At 44.9% G+C, this 21,924-nt stretch overlaps 1 protein-coding gene across 4 annotated transcripts in view; it reads left to right on the plus strand.

The window, feature by feature from the left end:
* Positions 1 to 21,924, plus strand: part of ABR (ABR activator of RhoGEF and GTPase) — a 291,714-nt gene that overhangs the window by 203,528 nt on the left and 66,262 nt on the right. For all 4 annotated transcript variants that reach the window (XM_074189144.1, XM_074189147.1, XM_074189145.1 and 1 more), the window contains 8 exons: positions 4,215 to 4,267; positions 4,779 to 4,919; positions 7,130 to 7,251; positions 11,917 to 12,082; positions 15,941 to 16,063; positions 16,574 to 16,649; positions 17,514 to 17,618; positions 18,118 to 18,192. In XM_074189144.1, the coding sequence (XP_074045245.1) occupies positions 4,215 to 4,267; positions 4,779 to 4,919; positions 7,130 to 7,251; positions 11,917 to 12,082; positions 15,941 to 16,063; positions 16,574 to 16,649; positions 17,514 to 17,618; positions 18,118 to 18,192 (861 nt within the window). The remainder of the gene's footprint in view (positions 1 to 4,214; positions 4,268 to 4,778; positions 4,920 to 7,129; positions 7,252 to 11,916; positions 12,083 to 15,940; positions 16,064 to 16,573; positions 16,650 to 17,513; positions 17,619 to 18,117; positions 18,193 to 21,924) is intronic.

Genomic DNA, 21,924 nt, shown 5'->3' on the forward strand with positions numbered 1-21,924 from the left:
TGATTGGCCTATTCTTATCAGTTTTGGAAAGGCTTTCTGACAGAATGAGAAGGAATAGAGAGTAGAGGGAAATGGGGGAATGGGGGCATGGTGCATAAATTATTCCAGGTAATGGGGGCATCATGGGAGAGGCAATGTATTTGCAAGTGGGAAAAGTAGAATTGGAATGAGCCATGTGTAAAGAAGTTTAGTTCCTCAGAACAGATAGAGGGGTTGGAATTGCTGATGAGATTCCCTCAAAGGGAAGGCCTTGAAATCTAAGAATAGAGATCTATATTTGATCTGGAGAATGGATGAGTGACCACTGAGGGGATACCCACTGAAGCTTAACCCCTGTTTCTGCTTGTACCTCAGAACCAGGCAGCTGGTCTTTGTCCCTTGCAGTTCTCCCATCACTACCTTGTGCTCCTTCTTGTGCCCATGGTATAGCTGCTGTGGTTTGGGTCTGACCACCCCGCCAGGTGTGAAGCTGAGACTTTGGGTCTTGGTTCACTGGTCTTTAAAACCAAGCAGTCTCTAGAGGGGAGCAGTAGTGGTATTAATAATCCCTCTGAAACCAGACCCTTGACTTATGCAGATGTCTCTCTAGCAACTAAAAGAGCCAGCAGATTTAGTCAGAAACTTCTTCCCCCGGGACCCAAAGGCTTTGAGCTGAGGGTGCTGCATCAGCTTTCCCAGGGCCTGGGATGGGAGGGCCGCTCCTTCTGTCTGTGCCTTGTTCCTTCCTTTCTCTCTTTTCCTCTCTCTCCTGGGATGGTGCAGTGAAAGGCTGCTGCTTCTGCCACTTGAGGGAACTCCCTTAATCTCTCTGGGCCTCAGTTTTCCCCATCTGTAAAATGAGCAAGCTAAACTAAGTGATTTTTTTTTAAAAAACTAAACTAAAAAAATTAACAAACAATTAACAAACATTTATTTATTCACTTTGATAAATAGGAAAACCCTTGTAGCAGATATGCCTAAACAAGCAAAACTAAGTCCCATTTAACCATGTCCCGGTGAGCCGGCCAGTGATGTATTTCATCATGAGTCTCTTGAGCCCACTCATTGCATTGATCAATTAAAGTCTTTCAAGGTCTTTTGTTTGTCTTTCCAGTGTGGTAAATTTATTAATTTCTACAACCATGTAAATTGTCTTCTATTCCCTCCATCCTTCCTTGGTTCATGCTGGGTTTCCCTGAAGCCATCTCTTTCTTTCATCATATTTTACAGTTCCATAGTCTTCCATTCCCAGACTATACTTGATTCAGCCATTCTCCAGTTGGTGGTCACCTCCTTAGTGTCTGTTTCTCTGTCAAGCTGATGGCTTCCACAGTCCCTTCCAGTTCCATATCTATGACCCTTCATCTCTGGGGGGCCATGCCCATCACCATGCCTGTGTTTTCCTCTCCCCCATCTTGCCTGGGCATCCCATCCTGCTACAGCTTCCAGGCCCCAGTCCAGGCATTTCCAGGAAAGAATCTGAAGGGCTGATGGTGGGGATGTAGGGGATGTAGGGGAGTGAAGTGTAGGCTGCCACTGGCTCTCCAGACGTTCACCCCACCCTGCTCAAAAACTTCACCTGTATTTATGAGGAACAAATTGCCCCTCAAGGGCTGTGCTCTGTGGCTATGGGGAGCTGTCTTCTGTTTAGCAAATGGCCTGGGCTATTTGTTATGGGGTGGGAATGTTGGCAAAGGGCCAGGCTGAAGGCTGCCGTCCTGAGATTCCCCTGGCCCTTCCCCCACTGAGTCCCTCCATTTGTCTAGGAGACCAAACCATGGATCCCATCTCCAAGATTATTCTTTCCCATGCTGTGCCCTGAAAGACCCAAAATCTGCAGTTAATGTGGGTTGGACCCTCTCAGGGAGGGAGAGAAGGGTATGACTGCTTTTTGAAGGAAATGGTTTTTTTGAATTGGTAGTTGGGAAAAACTGTCAGACTCGGCTGCCAGCTGCTGTCTCCACCTGTCTCCACTGAGGCCCGGTGATCCTCGTCCAATAGCCAATCTAAAGAGCGGGCTCTGAGCAGTGGGGGTTCTGAGTGGTGGGGACAAGGAACAGGGTATGCTTCGTTTGGCTGCTGCCAGCCCCAGTCTTCAGTCCAGGTGGCTTCTCACATTCTAGGCCGGCCTCCAGCATCCCTCCTTCCTTCCCCCCAGGGCTGTTCTTTGTCTAAGTACAGAAGCTTTTCTCAGAAAGGGTATTTCTGTCCTGTGGGCCTCCCCCTGCACATCCCTTCCCTTCATGGATCTTTCAGTGCAAGGACTCCTCTCTCTAAGGAGAAGGGGATGAGAGTATAGACAGGAAGCTTGTCCTTCCTGGCCTTGGTGGGCTCCCACCTTGTTGAGGCAGAGAGTGATGGAAGATGATAGAAGTGGGGGCAGCCAGCCTGTCTGGGCAAAGTGGCAATTCCTCCTGCTAGGCCACAACGTGCCCTCCAAATAGTATGAAGGGCTGGCGATGTCCAGACAATGTGAGGCCAAGTCTAACAGGCTTTGAGAGGAATCCAAGGGAAAGGATTGAGGACAATTTTTCAAACAAGGTGAACTCCTGTGAACTTGAGTTAAATGTAAAGTTCTACAGATGGGTCCAAAAAATTAGCTATAAAAGGCAAGATGAGGGATGCCTGGCTGGACTAGAGGCCATGTGGGAGCAAGAAATGCTGGGGCTTTTAGGGCCTTGTGGGCTCCATGTGAATCAGAAATGGGAAAAAAGAGACAGAAAAGCTAACAGGACTCTCATAGCCTCCTTGGACTCCTCCTCTCATCAGACCATGGTGCTCTGTCCTCGGTGGTATATTGGGGAAGGACATTGGTGACCTGGCTGTATTCAGAGAACTGCAGAACATACCTGGTCTGCACCCCTTGGGGGAACTGAAAATGGTTATACATACATACATACATACATACATGCATGCATACCTATGTACACATATATGTATATATACACATATATGAAAAGGCGGTTTAGAAAGGGGGAGAGAGATAAGAAAAGAGGAAAAGAGAGGAAAGGAGAGAGAAAGAAGGGAAGAGAAAGAAGAGAGGACAGAGTGAGTGAGAGAAGGAAGAAAGGAGAGGAGGGGGAGAGTTAAAAGAAGAGAGAAGAAATGAGAGAGGAAAATGGAAAAGAAGGAAAGGAGAGAGGAAGAGGGAGAGGGGAAGAGTGAAGTGAGGGAGAGAGAAGGAAAGATGAGAGAAAAAGGGAGGAGGGGAAGAGAGAAAAGAGTAAGAAAATGAGAGAAGATAAGAGAGTGGAGAGAGAATGGGAGAGGAGAGGGGGACCGTGAAGAGAAGAAAAGAAGGGAGAATGAGAAAGAGAAGGAAAGAGAAAAGAGAGGAGAGGGGAGAGAGAGAGAGAGAGAGAGAGAGAGAGAGAGAGAGAGAGAGAGAGAGAGAGAGAAGGCTTAACTGTTTTCAAGCACTTGAAGACAGAGTAATTTTCTGGCTTTAGAGGGCAGAAATTCCCAGGAACAGGTAGAAGGTCATTTTGGCTTGACATGGGAAAAAAAACTTAGTAATGATGAGAGCTCCCCCAATAGGCCAGACTGCTCCAAAAGTTGGTTGGATTCCCGTTGCTTGAGACCTTTAACCTCAAGTAGAGGCAGGCTGGCTCCTTCTCACTCAGATGCCTGCAGAACGCAGTGACTGACACGTAGGTTATTTTGAAAAGAGTGATGTTTCCAAGCAGGGCTGAGTGGTCTGGATACCCCAGCTAGGAATAATGGAAGAGGACTCCCATTCTCTTTTGTTGGTTTTCGGGACTGGGGCTGTGAGTAAGCGCATCTGTGGGATCATTTGTGCCTCCTGAAGTGAAACAATTGGACCCTGCAAGGTGGATCAGATGAAAGCACCTGCCTGGCAGTTAATAAATGATAATAGGTTGTTTAATAATAGCCCCCCAGTGTTTGGGGAGTGATAGAATTGTGGATTGGCCAGGGGGGCCTCTGAGGTCTCTTCCAACTCAGCTGCAATGAACAGGAAGGGGCATCCATGAGTTGCCCCCTGAATCTGAAGGGGAAAATGGGGTGTGAATAGAGGAGTTGGAGAGAAATCCTGCTTGTGTGAGATAGGGAATAGCATCAAGGGTGAACTCTGGTTCCTTATTGGGGCATCCTGCCATGCATGAAGCATGCCATTGTTGGCCATTATGATGGGCCCCCAGTCTACTTGTCTCCAGTGTCTTACCAAGTTCTTGTGCTCTTCTCTCCTTCCTCTGTTCCCCAAATTTCCCACCCAGCACTGCTTTACAAGCCCATTGACCGTGTCACACGGAGCACCCTTGTCCTTCATGTGAGTATCAAATTGGGTGTGGGAGGGGGTTGAAAGAGGAAGGTGGCCAAGTCCAAGGGTGGTTGGAGTGTTAGAAATAGTGTCATGCCCAGAATGGCTAATCTGGGCAGCTGGGCAGAGGGTCCCCTGGCTCCAACTGCGCCTGCTTGGACCATGGTAACCATGCCAACCAGCCTTGGACCTAAATATAGCTTGGCTACTAAACCTGATATTTGGCCAAACGCTCCCATTGCTCAGGAGGATGGCAATTTACTTCCCACCCTATGCCCTCTCTCCCTTTCTTTCCATTTCCTGTTCAAAACAGGGACTAGGGCTGGGTTAGGGGGATGGTCTTTTCTAAACTATTCTTTCAAAAGTAATTCTCATAGACTCTGGTCCTGCACAAAGGTGCCATCCAAGGGAAGTCTGGTGGGCAAAGAGGGTTTTTTCCTTGCCCCAGTCTCTGGGAGATAGAAGTGATAGATGTTGCCTCCATAAGTCACCCACTTTCTCCTCCATATTTTCTACAAAGGACCTCCTCAAGCACACTCCCGTGGACCATCCTGACTACCCATTACTTCAGGATGCCTTGCGAATCTCCCAGAACTTCCTCTCCAGCATCAATGAGGATATTGACCCCCGCCGGACTGCAGTCACTACCCCTAAGGGAGAGGTAAGCAGTGCCATCTTAGTCAAATGGCAAGCATTCAAAGAAGAATATGCTTTCTCTGCCCCCACCTTCACCTGGGTCTGTTCTTATCCTTTGCATTAGCTGGCTTCAGTTATCCTCCCCTGGATCTATTTTTTTAATTGATTCTATTTGTTATATTTTTTTTTTTTTTGGTGAGGCAGTGGGAGTCAAGTGACTTGCCCACAGTCACAAAGCTAAGTAAGTATTTAGTATCTGAGATACTAGCATTTAGTATCTGAGAGCAAATTTGAACTCAGGTCTTCCTGAGTGCAGGGCCTCCCAGCTGTGCCCTGCCCCAGATATACTCTAAACCAAGACCAGAAGCCTGTATGTATCCTGGGAACCCTGATAGAATGGAGGATCTGTGTCTACTTTTAGGGCTAAGTATTAGGATCGTAGTTCTAGAGTTAGAAGGGACCTCATTGAATCCAGCTGCTTCATTCAACAGATGAGGAAACTGAGGCTCAGGGAAATTGTGACAAACCCAAGGTCATGCCACCAGTAAATTCCCCTCTACCAATAAAGACCAGTCCCGGCTCGCTAACTGCTGTCCTCTTTGCCTTGAGACCATGGCAGTAGATGAATGATTCCATTTCTGATTGAGTTTTGGTCCCCAGGTCATTGCCCATGCTTCAGGAAGTCTAGGGTGGTTGATGCCTCCTCTAGAGGAGAAGTTCTCAACCTTGGGTCTATAAATTTATTCTTTTTAAGTACTTGGATAATAATATTTCAATATAATTGATTTTCTTTGGGATGCTCCATAATTTATACACTTAAAAACATGATTCTGAGGAAGGGTCCAGGAGGCAAAAATCACTTCACAGATTGTGTGCCAAGGGGGGAACCACGATCCTCCATAAAGATTAAGAATCTCTGATCATAGATGTAGGAAGGGCCTTGGAGGTTACCTATAGATAAAATGTAGGCACTAGGTAATGACAAGGGTCATCAAATACTTCCTTTCTTTTGGGGTCCCAAGTTCTTAGACAGGAAGCAGGAATACATGGCTCGTTGTCCAATAAAAGTGACTAGAGGGTACCAAACTGTGAAGGCTAGGTCATAATCCTTTATCTGATTTATAAAGCTCAAGTCCACAGGCTGAGCTGAGCGATGGAGGGAGGCAGGAAGCAGAGCCCTTGCACTGTGTGTGATTTCTGAGGATGTTCCCATTATTCTCAAGGAGAAGTCTGGGAATTCTCTGAAGTGCTCCAAAGCCTATCTGTTTTCATTCATTTTGATTATTCTCAGTTCATTTTTGATGCTTGCAAGTTTCAGCTATATTTTAGATTTTTGATCCATGCCATAGAAGTATTCAATATTCAACTGGTGGGCAGAGGGGTCTCAGATTTTGAACTGGAAGGGACTCTCTTCTTGTCAGCTGAGGTCTGAAAGCCCAGGGATGTTAAGGGACTTGCCCAGAGACACTGGAAGAAAGTAGCAGAACTCAAACCCATGCCCTCTGTTTCTGATGTTGTACTCTTTTTACTGTGGTGTGGTGGTGTGTGGTGTGTGTGTGTGTGTGTGTGTGTGTGTGTGTGTGAGAGAGAGACAGAGAGAGAGAGAGAGAGAGAGAGAGAGAGAGAGGAGAGAGCTCTCAAGTGCTGGGGTGTATTTTTAGGAAGAGGTGAGAGGAGGAGAGGTGTTAAAAAGTCAAACAGTGATAAGATATGGAAACTCAAGAAAAACAACTGATAGCTACTGGTGCTGAGGTTGCATCCTGCTTCTATGACAGAGTGGAAGGGAAATTGGGGTCTGGACCAGAATGTAGATAAACGAGTCCCTTGGAAGACCTTGGAGCAAAGGAACTGGGGTCTGAATGCAAGTGTACTTTAGGTTCTTGCTGGTTGTCCTGGGAATTGGGGTGGGCACAGGGTCCATGAATTGAAGGCAGATCCTGGGGTCCAATATAAGCTGGTGGGGAGTACACACCATTAGGAAGGATCTACCCTTCCTATAGTGAATCTAGAATTGATCCACTTCTTGGGCCAGGTGAAATTCCCAGGACATGTGTTTGGTTACATGGAGAACACCCAGAGATTCCTGTGGGGGTCTTGCCCTTCCCCAAGAGTAGGGCTGGCCCTCTTGGATGCCTAGATCCTTATGGAGAGGGAGCTTCCCCCCAGCCCATTCACTTAGCTGACCCACCACAGCACCCCTCTGAGCAGGACTGGGTTGGTGCTGTCTCCCATCAGACCCGGCAGCTGGTGAAGGATGGCTTCCTCGTGGAGATGGCAGAGAGTTCCAGGAAGCTTCGGCACGTCTTCCTCTTCACAGATGTCCTACTATGTGCCAAGCTGAAGAAGACATCCGTGGGGTGAGGCTAACAGGGCCGGGGGGGGCAGGGGTGGAGGCTTGCGAGCAGTCTGTGCATGCACACACACATGCACACACAGATACACAGACAGACACACACACACACAAACACACACACACATACACACACGTAGGTCCTGCAAGGGGCACAAGAGGACTCCACATGGTTGGAGCCCCAGAAGCCTCAAAAATCCAACTGGAGAAACAAGATATGCCCAATTGGAATGACCTAAGAGAATCTATAATTTATCTAGATAGGAAAGTAAGTCAGAGAAGAAAGAGAACAGTGGATTCTGGAGTAGAACTAGAGTCTCCTATATCTAGAGCTGAAAGGGCCCTCCCAAAGCCGTAGAAGTCAATTCCCTCTTGTTACAGAAGAGGAAACTGAGGTCCAGGAAGATGAAGTGGCGTAGATCCTCCATCTAGAGCTGTCTCATCCAGTCTTCTTGTTTATTTTGGGTTTTTTAAAATTATTTATTTTTAGCATTCTTTTTGTTTTTTGTTTTTTTGCAAGGCAGTGGGGTTAAGTGACTTGTCCAAGGTCACACAGCTAGGTAATTATTAAGTGTCTGAGGTCAGATTTGAACTTAGGTCTGCCTGATTCCAGGGCCAATGCTCTATCCACTGCACCAGTTAGCTGTCTCATTTAGCATTCTTTTAATATAAAAAATGTCAAAATTAAAGTTTGTCTGTACTGTTTCCCCTGATAATATGCCTGAAAAATAAATCTGCAACCTAGGGTCCCTGCTGGTCCCTGTGCAGGGAAAGCCTGGTCTACCCATCCCTCTTTCCACTGCTCCCCCCTCCTCCCAGAAGTTCAGAGAAGTCAGGGATGGAGGAGCCAGGGCTGAGTTTGTGGAGGGTCAGTTGAGTGTACATCATCGTGTCTTACATTTACCAGATATTTTTGAATCCTGCAAAGAACTCTCCTCCCCACAGCCAGGGTGGGTTTCACTGTCCCCCCCTTTATAAACATAGAAACCGGGAGGCTCTGGAAGTCAAATGTCTTGCCCCATCTTTCAGTTAATAAATACTGGAGGTATTCAGATTAGAACCTAGGTCTTTCGAAACCACTCTGATTCCAAACCATCCCCTAAAGCAGAACAAGCAGAGGGGGTCGGCAGGCTGGGAGAACATAATGGGAAATGACCCCAGACCAGAAGAGGCCTGCCTTTCAGGACTCCACCTCGACATTGTCCATCTACTTGTTTTTTCTTTTTTTTTCTTCTTTTTTTTTTGGCTTTTGCAAGGCAAATAGGGTTAAATGGCTTGCCCAAGGCCACACAGCTAGGTAATTATTAAGTGTTTGAGGCTGGATTTGAACTCAGGTACTCCTGACTCCAGGGCCGGTGTTCTATCTATTGCACCACCTAGCCGCCCCCCCCGCCACTGTACCACTTAGCTGCCCCCTGTCCTTCATTATTCAAAGAAGACCATGACATCAGGAAGGTGATGTCATGACAAGCACATGAATTGGAGTGGGGGGGGGAGGTGCTGTGCTAAGTCCCCAGCCTCACTTTCTCCTCCAGAGCCATCTGGGTCCAGTGGCCAGATATGAATCAGGACAACTAGAGATGAACCTGGATGTGAGACAGTCAGGCTAAGTGACTTGCCCAAGGTCACGCAGCTAGTTAGTGTCAGCTGAATTGAAACTTCCATCCTCCTGATTCCAAGACCAGTACTCTATCCACTATGCCATCTAGGTGCCCTACCCATCTACTATTTGATCTCTATTGGATGGTAGCTCCTTTAGTCTTTAGATAAATTCCCTCTTCCTCTCTGTGAACTCCAAGATAGAAGTTTACTTTTTCATAATGATGTTACTCTTAGTTTGAGAGGATCCAGGGTACTGAGCACTGGACCTGGAGTAAGTGGAACCTGCGTTCAAATTCTTCCTCAGACCCTTACTAGATGGGCAACCCTAGGCAGATCTCTTCATTTCTCTGGGCCTCAGTTTCCCCATCTAAAAGCTGAGAATTTTGAAATCTTAGGTCCCTTTCTACTCTGATCCTGTGATCCTCCCTTAGTAAGTAAGGTTGAGAGAAAGTAAAATAAATTATCAAAGTACAGACTTGTCAAGTGCTATCTCCCACTTCAGGAGCCAGTCACCCTGCCTTATGTGCTCCTGGCCCTGACCATGTCCCAAATTCAGTGTTCCTCCTTTGTTGACTGGCTTTTCCCATGTTCCTCAGATGTTGCTAACCTTGCCATCCACAATAAGGGGAAAGGTGATTCATTCCAAGGACTCATTGTTTGAAGATGATTCCCTCATAGATCCAGAGCATCCCAGGGCTAGGAAATACTTAAGACTGGGTTAGAACTTAGGTCTTCCTGATTCAGTAGCCTGGTGTCTCTGAGCTTTGGAGGCATCAGTATCTCTCAGAACCACCTCCAGACTGAAGTTAGAACTCCACTGGGGCAGGGAGCTTAGCACCTCCCAACCTGGGAGTCACATGTACTTACTGTCTGTGAGGTTTCCTAATGGTTTCATGGGTAGATTAGCTTTAAATTCCGTGAGGATAATGATTATTTCTACATTTTTTTTGTAAATTTCTTCTCCCTCCTCCCACATATATACAAATATGTAAACACACACACACACACACACACACACACACACACACACACACACACTATAATTTTGATAGTATAACCTGAGATCCCCAACCTGACAATCCCCCAGGATCAAATGATCTAATTCTGTGGGTCTGAAATACTAATTATTTTCTCTCTGATTTCTTATTCCCCCCACCCTGGATATTTCACCAAATGAAATTTCCAACATACATGAATTAGCTACATCTTAAGCTTTTGTTATTATTCAGTTGTTTCAGTCATACTTGATTCTTCATGACCCCATTTGGGGTTTTCTTGGCAAATAAACTTGAGTAGTTTGCCATTTTTTTCTCTAGCTCATTTTACAAATGAGGAAACTGAGGCAAATAGGGGTGAAGTGACTCATCTGGGATCAGACAGCCAGGAAATGTCTCAGACCAAATTTAAACTAAGGAAGATGAGTTTTTCTGCCTCCAAGCCTGGAAATCTATCCACTGTGGCCCCCTAACTGCCCACAGCTTATTTTTAGGTCTTCCCAGATGTGAATAATTGGAACCTTGATCCTGTAAAGGTCCTCAAGGGGGCAATGCATATGAAGTAGGACGGTCTTCACTTCACTGCCCAGAAAACACAGAAGACACTGGGTTTGCCAGTAGACAAGAAACACAAAATACTCAAGTAGCCCATTAGCTCCCTTCAAAGGGGAATTGAACTTGAGAGGGAGGGACACAGTCACATTTGTATGATTGTCACTACATCAGTAAATCCCTATTTGTATCTAGAAAATCTGGTCCCCAAAATTTTAAGTTTGTGGTTACCCACAAAGCAACTCTTCAAGATTAACATTTCCCAGGAAATCGCTAGTTAGAAGGCTATGTTTTGCTATAATGCTGCCTAGAAATCCCATTTTCTCTTTTTTTACACAGAAAGTTGGGGCTCAGAAGTATTTTCCATGGCCTCTCTTGGCCCAAATGGATCAAATGAAAAAAAAAGATAATGTAGTAGGAAAAGGCAAGACCCAATAGAATATATCTCCTTAAGAACAGGGGCTTTTTTTTTCTTCCTTGTACTCCAATCCCTGACACAAAGTAGTGGTTATTAATTGATTGATTGATGCCTCCTTCAGCTTCTGTGGCAGTTCTCTTAGTTCCCTGGCTGCTGCCATTTTTAAATCAGAGAAAGTCTACTCCCAAGAGCTCTCTTTTTCTCACCTATACTTCAAAGCTCTGGGGGAGTCCCATGTGTTTTTATCTCCTGGCAGGCACTGCCAGATTCTAGGGGGAGGAAAGACTGCAAGACTATACTCTTCCACCTCCTTAGTGAAGACAGAATGAAGTCTCTCCTACTGGGCCCTGATCCATCTGCTGAACAGGGAAAAAGGGCAAGGAGAAAGGGATCAAGAGTTGCCTTCACTTTCTTGATAGGACTGCACCTCTAATGGAAGTCCATCTGGACTGGAGGCCCAAGCTGCCTCAGTCTCTGAAACCCAAGATCGATTTTTGTATCCTCTCAGTAAAGTACCAGTGGTCAAACTTATACTATGAGATATGTGCTTCTAAACATCTTATATGCTGTAATTGTAGCTTCAGGTCTAGAGATGGGAGGAAGCCAATGAGATAGCTTTTTTATGGATAAAGAAATAGAGGCCAAGGAGGAAGATGCAGTAATGTAAGAGGCAGGATTTGAACCCAAACCCTCTTGACTCCAAAGCCATGGATTGGGGATCTCATCAAGTAAATCAGGGATCACACCCCAGCCCCACGTATAGTAATAATGACATATCTTTCTTTAGTGCTTTGCAGTATGTAGGATGGTTCACTCACAACATTCCTTTGGGGAATAGATTATATTTCGTTTGTTGTCCCTATTTAGTTGAGGAAATAGAGGCTAAGAGGATTTTGCCTCTCCAATTCATGTAGATAGATCAGAATTTAAACAACAGGTTTCCTTGTTCCATATATGTGGATCTTGGGACTCCATCACCCTCTTCTCATTATGCTGCCCAAACTCCCTCTCACATGCTGCCATTCTGATTGTTGGGAGAAGCTGTTAGGGTGGCTAACCCAACAGCTCATGCTCTCCTATGTTTCCTACCACTATCTCTTTGCAGAAAACACCAGCAGTATGACTGCAAGTGGTACATCCCGCTGGCAGATCTGGTTTTCCCATCCCCAGAGGAGTCAGAACCTAGCCCCCAAGTGCACCCCTTCCCAGACCATGAACTGGAAGACATGAAAATGAAGATCTCTGCTCTCAAGAGTGAAATCCAGAAGGAGGTAAGAAGAACTGGTGACCCTCCACCCCAAGAACCATTGCTGAGAAGTCCAGAAAGTTAAGCAAGAATTACCTAAGGTCATAGGATCATAGATTTGAAGCTGGAAAGGACATGGAGGCAGTTGAGCATAACCCCCTTATTTTACAGATAAAGAAATTGAATCCGGTTTAAATGACTTGCTCTTAGTCACACAAGTAGTGTCTGGGACAAGATTTGAACTTGGATCCTCATGACTTGTCATACACTGACTGAACAGGAATTTGAACCTAGGTTCTTTGACTCCTAAATCCATCAAATAAAATGTGTTGAGGGTGCTAGTCAGATGGGGCTTTTCATGGAAGGTTTCCCAGAAATGTTGAATTTTGAAGAATTAATTGGTCATTCAGAAAAGGGTACTTCAGATAGAGAAGGTGGTTTTTAATGGGTGCACGATAGGCCCTAGGTGGAAATTCCTGGGGGCAGAGAGGATTGGTGGGGACAGAAGCAAGCCCCAACTCATGCAACTCCCACATGACTCAAGCCCTCCTCACCTCTCTCCTGGTTCTTGCAGAATTGGTCTCATCTCTTTAAACTTCTCACTTCTCCGATCCATCTTCCATATCACTGCCAGAAAGTTTTCCTAAAGTGTAGGTTTAACCCTGTCATTCCCTTAATAAATCCCAATGCGTCATCATTTCCACAAGGTGCAACTAAGAATTCCTCTGGGTATATAGAATCCTTCTGAAACTGATTCCAGCCTGCCTCTCCAGACTCTGACTCCATTTCCCTTCACAGCCACCTAAACTGATCTTTCTCCTGGTGCTCTTCACATCTCTTGTCCTCTGTAAGGTATTCCTTCCTCCCCTCTGCAGCTTCAAACCCTGGATTCCTCCCAAACTCAGCTCAAGCTCCATCTTTACCTGACCCCTTTCCTCATCATTTTCCTCCCTCCAAATCTTTAGTGGGGTGCCTCCTACTCCAAATTATATTTCTTATATACATATTAATTCATTCTGTCTTTCCAAAAGAACATAAACTCCTTGAGGGCAGGGACTCTTTGGGCTTTGGCTCCTTAGAGATGTTTTAAAAAGTTTATTAATTGATTAATTGAATGATCACGGTTTAGTAGTTAATAATATGAAATAAGGCTAGAATTAGGTTGGCATCAGATTGTGGAGGGCCTTCAATATCAGTCATGTAGCGCCATTAGTGATTTTTGGATGGAGAAGCAACAGTTGGCTTTAGCTGATTCTGGGAAGCAATGTGAAAAATGAATTGGGAGTGTGGAGATAGAAACATCCTGTACAAGATATCACTAACATGGAAGTAGTGAGACTGGCCTAGGGAGATTGCACAGATAACTTACAGGACTTGGAAAATAATTGGATATAAGAGATGAGGACGAAGATAGAAGAGTCAAAGAGCATCAAGATTATAAACACAAGAGACTGGGTAAATAGTGAGAAAAATGGGACAGACAGAGGGAAAAATAGATTTCTGAGGAAAATAATGAGTCAGGTTTGTTCCTAACCAAATTCTCATTCCTTCTGAAATCTAGGGACCATGGACCCCAGGTTAATCGCCTCTGCCCTGGGTTTGAGGAGTCTGGAATTCAGATGAGAGATCAAGATAGACCTCATAACAGTGACTTTTGAAACTAAGGGAGTGAATGAGATTTCCAGGAGAGAAAGAATAGAGAGAAGATAGAGGGCCAATTGCCATGTTCAAGAGTCAGAAAGGATGAAGAGTTCAAAAAGGAGTGATGAGAGTGAGAAGGGAGGGCCCAGGAGGAGATAGTGGCAAATAGTACCAAGTGGAAGAAACATAGAAGATGAGGTCTTTGGACTTGATGTTTACTGATGCCCTTAACAAGTAGTTTTTTTGTTTGTCTGGTTTGTCAGTTGCATTTTTTTGGTGGGAGGTCAGTTGGTGTTTGGTAACCTGTCCAGGGTCATGTAGCTAGTGACTGAGGCTGGATTTGAACTCAGGCCCTCCTGACTATAGGGCTGGTGTTCTATCCTCTGTACCATGGGCAGAAGGCCAACTACGAGATGTTTAAGAGAACAGGTTAATAAACAAGTTGAAGTATTGGGTGTAGACAAGCTGAGCAGGGACAGTGAAGAGTAGTGATGGGACAGTGTTCTAGAAGGGCTCAGAATAACTTCATTTTAGAATTGGGGAGGCCTGAGTAAATGAGTAAGCAGATGGGAAAGAGAGAATGCAGCAAGAGAAGCGGAGAGTGGAAAAGCTAGAGCAAAATCCTCACTCAGGCAGGAAAGCACAGGACATTTCTCTCCTGTGACTGGAGGAAAGGGATAGAGAAGGGATGAGGCTGAAGACTAGAGGTCCATCTGGGGAGGAGGGTTCTTAACCCAAGGCCTGTAAACTTTAAAATATTAATATATATATATATGTATGCATATATATAGTGTATATTGTATATAATCTTGGTAACTTTTGACATGTGTATATATATAAAATAAATAAATAAATAAGTATATATATATATATATATATAGAGAGAGAGAGAGAGAGAGAGAGACACACACACACACACACACACACACACACACACATAATATAAAATCTTGGTAACTATTTCAATTCCATTGGTTTCTTTTATAATCCTACAGAGTGTTTTTTATGCATGGAAAAACATCACAGTCCCAATTTGAGCAAACAATGAGTCACGTTATGAGAATGTGGCCATTGGGCTGAAACCTATGACCATATTTTACATATAATTTCACTTTGAAAAAGTGAGAATTCAAATAATGAAACCACTTTATTTCACTGGATTCCTTATCCCTGCTCACTGAAAGCTTGCCATATTGTGACAAGAGGATCTGTCTGTAAGCTTCACCAGACTACAGACAAAGGGGCCCAGGACCACAAACTGGAATCCTCTCCATACCTCAGGCTCCACTCTTCTTTCTGCCCATCCTGGTCAAGGCCTGAACAAATCTGTCCCTCCCCTTGGTTCAAGGTTGGAAGTTTTCAAAGAGAAGTTTTACTTGGAAAGACTTTAGAAGCAGTGTGTGATAATATATCATCATACTTTTTATTATATCAAATATATTCCTAGCTCCTTCATATTCCTCCTTTCTTATGACATAATAGTCCCTCCCTTCATTCATGTGCTTCCATTCCCCTACTTTGTCTCCAGGTCTTTACTGTCATCCATGTGTCTTTTTGTCTTTGAAACTCCCAGGTGTAGAAGCCTGGCATTGAAATCTCTGAATAAACAGGAATAGACTGATAAGTTTTCTTTTATGTTTATTTTGTTTTGTGGGAGGCAATGGTGGTTAAGTGACTTTCCCAACTAGTAAACATCAAATGACTGAGGCTGGATCTGAACTCAGGTCCTCCTGACTCCAGGATCCATTTTCTATAAGTAGAGGAGAAGGCATTCCAGAGAGACAGAACACCATAAACAAGAACACGGTGGCAGGGAAACATGGGACAGTTGTCACCAGCCAAGAGAAAAACCCATTTTTTCTTGGAGTCCTGAGCACTGAGCCTCCTCAGCAGTTGGGGAGGTTTCTCTGTTAAGGTGCTCTGGGATATATCTCCCAGGCCAGGTTCTCTCATCTGATTGGTCTGTGCAAGAGGATGTTGGCTGGCATGGAATCCTAAACCTAGGTTTCAGAGGCCCGCTTGCCCAACCATCTCATGCTACAGATAAGGAAACTGAGGCCTGTAGAGGGAAGTAACTCATCTGAGGTCACATCGGTAGTAAGCTTTCCAGGTAGGATTTGAACTCGGGTCTCCAGACTTCCAAACCAGATCTCTTCTTGATCTAACACTCGGGGGGGGGGCTTGAAGAAAGGCTTTTCTAAGAGCATGGTGACTTTGGGGTCCCCCCTTTTGTGTCTTGCAGAGAGCCAGCAAAGGTCAGAGTCGAGCTATTGAGAGGTTAAAGAAGAAAATGTTTGAGAATGAGTTCTTATTGCTGCTAAATTCTCCAACAATCCCCTTCCGGATCCACAACCGCAACGGAAAGGTGAGCAGGCTGCCCGTGGGCCAGGCAGGGGCCCAGCCCACGAGACATGTCTGGGAACTCTCTACCCTTTCACTTGGGAAGGCTGATCTTCGGGGGAACCCTTACTGGGGCTGGTGAGGGCTGGCCAGTCGGGGCTGGTTCCCTCAAAGAGTTTAGAGTTAGAAGGCTGAAAGGGGCCATACAGGTCTTCAGGACCAAGCCTCCTTTTTGAAAAATGAGGAAACTAAGGTCCAGGGGAATCCAGCCTCTGAGGCATCAGTTTGAACCCAACACTAAGGGATTGGAAGTCTGTAGCTCTCTTAGCTCTGTGTCCTGAAGAGCAATGGAGGGGCAGGGTAAGCAAGGCCAAAGTCTAGGGACGTGAGATCTGTGACAGTGTCTGGGGATGGCAGGCCTCAGCAGTGTTTCTGTGGCCATCTCTGATACCACTTCCTCCTTGAAAGCTGACCGGAGCCAGTGGGGAGAGCCTTGCCCCAGCCATTACCATAAATTCTCATTTCTTCTTTTTAGAGCTACCTGTTCCTCCTGTCATCAGACTATGAGAGGTCGGAGTGGAGAGAAGCAATTCAGAAACTACAGAAGAAAGGTAAAGTCTAGGGGTGGCTAGGTGGTGCAGTGGATAAAGCACCAGCCCTGAAGTCAGGAGTACCTGGGTTCAAATCCGGTCTCAAACACTTAATAATGACCTAGCTGTGTGGCCTTGGGCAAGCCACTTAACCCCATTGCTTTGCAAAAACCTAAAATAAAAAAAAAGAAAGGTAAAGTCTTGCCCTCCCTTTTTCAGCTTTTTTTATGTTTTCTCTCTCTCTCTCTCCCTCCTTCCCTCCCTCCCTGTATCCTTCTTTCTCCTTCTCTCTCTCTCTGTCTCTGTCTTCTCTCTGTCTCTATCACTGTCTCTTTCTTTCTATGTCTGTCTCTTTATGTTTCTGTCTCTCTCTGTCTCTCTTTCTCTCCCCCTCTTTGTCCCTTGTAAGGAACGTAGGCAGATACCATTCCCCTCCATTTTACAAATGAGGAGATTAGGCCTATAGTGATTCCATGGCACCAATGGAAGCCCCCTCCCCTCATTTCCAGCCCATTGCTCTTTCTTGGGTCCCTCCCCTTGCCCTCTTTACTAATGAACTGTCTGTGTGTCTCTGCCCTCCTGACAATAGGAGAACTCACAGTCCATTGAATTAGACTGTGTCATTATACAAATGAAGAGATTGAAGCCCAATAGGTGAAATGATTACTCTCATGAGAGCAGGTAAAAAGCACAAGAACCAAGATTGGAACCTGAATTCTCCCATGTCAAGTCCATATTCTTTACACTGTTATTGCCTAGACTAGGACATCCAGTGCCCCAAAGTCCAGGGCTATCCCCTTCCTCATTCAGTAAGTTCCTTATAGAGGACGAGAAGTAGGCCCCAGTGGACCTGTGGTGTTGATACCACTTCTGCTTAATTTTCAGATCTCCAGGCCTTTGTCTTGAGTTCAGTGGAACTCCAAGTACTCACAGGGTCCTGTTTCAAATTGCGAACTGTTCATAATATTCCTGTCACCAGCAATAAAGATGGTGAGTATGCCAGCTGCTCTCCATATCCTGGACATCTCCCCCAGTAGAAGGGGGTGCCATTATTCTAGGAGGCCCCTGATAAGATGCAGATACCTACCTGGTGAAGGGAGGGGAGCTGGGGAGCCCTGGCTAATTCTCCTCAGAGCCTGCATTCCATCTCAGTGGATCCCTTTTATATGGGCGAGGAGTGGCTGAGAAAGGTCTGTCCTGAGGTGGGATGGAAAACAAGCCATGCCTTCAACCTCTTTTTGCCTGGCCCAGCCCCGGCTGTAAGAACCGGGCCGGCTTGACCTCATCTTTGTTGGGCTGACTGCCTTGGGTGGAGTTGCTCCAGCTAGCGTGGAGGGGGTTGGCCACCAGGTGGTGCTGTCGGACCAAGGCTCTGGGAAGTCTGCTTTTTGTTCTGTTGAGTCCAGGTTCCGATCCAGAGGCTCCCATCCAGAGATCCCGAGGGTCAGGTTGGCGCTGTCAAAAATCATCTCCTTTTGTTCTGTTTCAGATGACGAGGCCCCAGGACTCTATGGCTTCCTGCACGTCATCGTCCACTCCGCTAAGGGGTTTAAACAGTCAGCCAGTAAGTGCCCCTGGTCCTCCCATCCTTGGAGAAAGTGACTGGAAATAGCAGGGAACCCCCCAACCCTGGTGACTTGAGAGGAGTCCCTTCACTTTTCAGAGCCTCATTTGCTTGCTGATCAAAGAACTCTGGTCCATACGTCACAGAGGTTTGGACCTATTATACTAAGAGCCTGGACACAGAGCTGGGAAGGACCTTAGAGACCATCTATTCTAGTATTCCCATTTTATAGATAGACACCCAGGGAAGCTAAGTGACTTACATAGGTCATAGATTTAGAACTAGAAAGGACCTTAGAGACCATCTGTTCTAGCATTCTCATTTTATAGATGGGGAAACTGAGGCCATCCAGTCCAACAACCTGCATTTTGCAGTTGAGGAAACTGAGACCCAAAGAGGTTAAATGACTTAGAATGATAGATTTAGACCTTGATTGGATATTCTAGGCATTGCCTACCTAGTCCTCCCTCATCCTCATTTTATAATTGAGGAAACAGAACCAGTAAATATCTGAGGTGGCATTTGAATCTAGATTTTCCTGATTCTATGTCTAGCACCCTATCTGAGGGAATGCATTCTAGGCAATGAATGATCCACTGAGGTGGGAGGCAAGCATGTTGAATTCCAGAAATAGCAAATTGTCCAGTTTGTCTGTGGTCTAGCATACATAATGAAGCAGTGTGAAGTAAAACAGCTTGAATGCCTCTCCCCAGAAGGGTAGCCTAATGATGGGTCCCTGCATCTCTCTTAGCTGAGCCTCTCTTGTCTTAACAACGACAACAAAAAAGCGTTCTTCTCTCCTTCCCCCAAAACTACTTAATGTAGGTGATGTTAGAAAAGGACATTAGCAATAGAAATCTTTATAACATGATTGCTCATGGATAACCTATATCAGATTGCTTACTGTCTTAAGGAAGGGAAAGAAGGGAGGAAGAAAAATTTGGAACTCAAAATCTTATGAAAAGCAAATGTTGAAAACTGTTTTTACATGTAATTGGAAAAAAATCTATTTTAAAAAACTCAAAAGGAAAGAAAAGGTCAACCTCCTAAGTTGGTTTTCTCATGAATCAAACAAGTGTTCATCATAAACCCCTTGAGGCCAGAAGGCCTTTGGTTTTGTCTCTGTATCCTCAGTTCCCAACACAGTGTCTTTTATACAGTAGACACTCAATACATTCTCTTTATATTCTATCCAAAAGGGTTCTAACATACCAGGACTTGGGACCAAATATAGGAAGATGAAATTTAGTAGGTAGGGGTAAAGGTAGCATCTCACACTTGGACAGAAAAATGAATTTCACATATACAAGATGGCAGAGGCATGGCTAGACAGCGGTGACTCTGAACAGGATGGAGGGGTTTTAGTGGGCTGCCCAGCTCAGTTTGAGCCAATAGTGTGATGGGGCAGTGAAAAGACCCATCAAGGGTGGCTTGGTTGCCAAAATCAAGATATTTCCACTGTATTCTGCCTGTGTCAGAGTATTTAATTAGGGCTTAGTTCTGATGCCTCAGTTTAAGGAAGACCCAGATAAGCTAGAGAGTAAAAAGAGAACAAGAAAGATGAACTTTGAGGCCATGACTATAAGGATCAGTTGGAAGATCTGATTGGGAAGGTGGGAAGGTGGAGGGAGCGCTATGCAGGGTAGTTAGACCCAAGGGTGGGATTTCTCTTATTCCAGAGATGCGGGGCCATGCTAGGCTTGATATTGTCCAATCTAGGTTTGATATCAGGAAGAACTTATTAGCCATTAGTTGTCCCAAGGTAGAATGGGAGGTATGTAGTATAGGCATGACCAAGCATCACCAGGACACAACCCCATTGGACCTGGGGTATGTATGCATGAGCCCAATTCTTCCATTCAGTATTCTTGTGACCTTGGACAAGCCATTTTCCCATTGGGCTTCAGTCTCCTCCCCCATCATATGAAGAAATTTCCCTAGTTTCCCAAAGTTTCTTCCTGCTACTTTTCTATAGTATATAGGATCGGAGATTTAGAACTGGAAAGCAACTTAAATAAAGAAACAAACATCCCAACTAGGAGTTTTTAACCTGGGATCTACAGATTTCCAAAGCATCTGTAGATGTATTACAGGACGCCTGGGAACTTGTAATGCGTAACTTTTAATTCATTTTTATTAATATTTAATTTAGTAATTTAATAATTAATTTACTTTATTAATTAGCTTAGAATATTCTGATAGCCATATTTCACTGTAATGGGTTTCTTTTTAATCCTATGTAATATATTTTAATGCATTTTAAAACCTGATTTTGAAAAGGAGGATCCCTAGGCTTTACCATAGAGTTAGTGAATTGGACCCTGACACAAAAAACAAAGAACCCCTGTGACAAAATTGAGACTATTGGAAATGAAGCTGACTTACCAAAGGTCATATAGGTAATAATCGTCAAAAGAGAGGATTTGAATCCAGGTCTTCTGAAGTCAGGGAACTTTTCATAGAAGTGTAAGGAAATGAAATGTGCATGCTATGAAAGCTAGGACTTGCAGGGGATGGAGCTCTAGCCTGGAGACCTGAGTTCTAATCTTGCTTCAAGCATTTATTGGATGGATAACCTTGAGCAAGTTACTCTCTCAGCCTCAGTTTTCTTATCTGCAAAATGGGCATAATATAGAATCTACTTCCCAAGGTCATTGGGAAGATCAGGATCAAATGAAGTAAAATACATTATCACTTTACAACTTAAAAAGTACTGAAAAAGTAAAAAGTACTAAAAATTATAACTAAACAATGATTATTTTTGTTACTACTAATTCCAAGAGCAGAGGATTTAGAATCAGAAGAACTGAATTTGAATCCTGACCTGGCCCTTTCTGGGTGACCTTAAATGAATCACTTCCCTTTTCTAAGCCTTCATTTTCCCGACTTGGTTGTTCCATTTTTTGGCAGTGAAATCTCTCTAGCTAATGTAAAATGAGTCTCCCGGTGGGTCCTATTTGTTTCCACATCATTTCCCAGCTACCTGGCCCTGCCACCTGGGTCCCCTCATCAGTGGCAGCATCACTGTTCTAAATCTTTTGTTTCGTTCTGCTCCTTATAATAAAGGAGTGGTGTTTTTTAAAATGAGGACATTGGACTCAGTGATCTTTACAGTTGCTTCCAGGCCTAACGATGGGTTTATGATCTCAGATGCTCCTTCCCATTTCTATTTGTATCCTCCCCCTGCCTCCTGTCCCACTGGGAGATTTAATTTAGTGTTCCTTGGTTATTTTTGGACTTGGCCAGTGCCTTTAGGCCATATCTGACTGTTAGGTTTCAGGATCTTCTTCTTTTCCAAAAGGTCCCACATAAGCCCAGTTTTCCTCAAAAGGGGTGTACCCATCCATGCCGCAGGGCATACAGGAGACATTGGCTCCTCCTCCTCCCTTGTGGCCAGCATGCCAAATTGTTCCCTAGTTTTCCAGGCTTCTAGAACTGTAGATGACTTGGGGATTTCTAATTTCACCTGTTTATTCATTTTCCTTTTTCACTCTCCCCCTCCAGAATTTGGTTTGGGACTTATGGTGGATAGGAGTCAGTCTTGGCTGGATGCTGAGAGGCTGGGGGGTAAAGAGGGAGGAGGGGGAGCAGCTTCTTCCTCTCCTGTCCCCCTTCTGCCATTTTAAATCTCTCCTGATGGAAGGCAGCCCCAGAGCTTATCCTTTGATGCTAATGAGAGTAATGTGATCCATGGGGTCTGAACAGAGCAAGAATCCTCAGGTTTTATCTCTG

The sequence above is a fragment of the Macrotis lagotis genome, chromosome 5, assembly GCF_037893015.1.
Source record: "Macrotis lagotis isolate mMagLag1 chromosome 5, bilby.v1.9.chrom.fasta, whole genome shotgun sequence".
Classification (NCBI taxonomy): domain Eukaryota; kingdom Metazoa; phylum Chordata; class Mammalia; order Peramelemorphia; family Peramelidae; genus Macrotis; species Macrotis lagotis.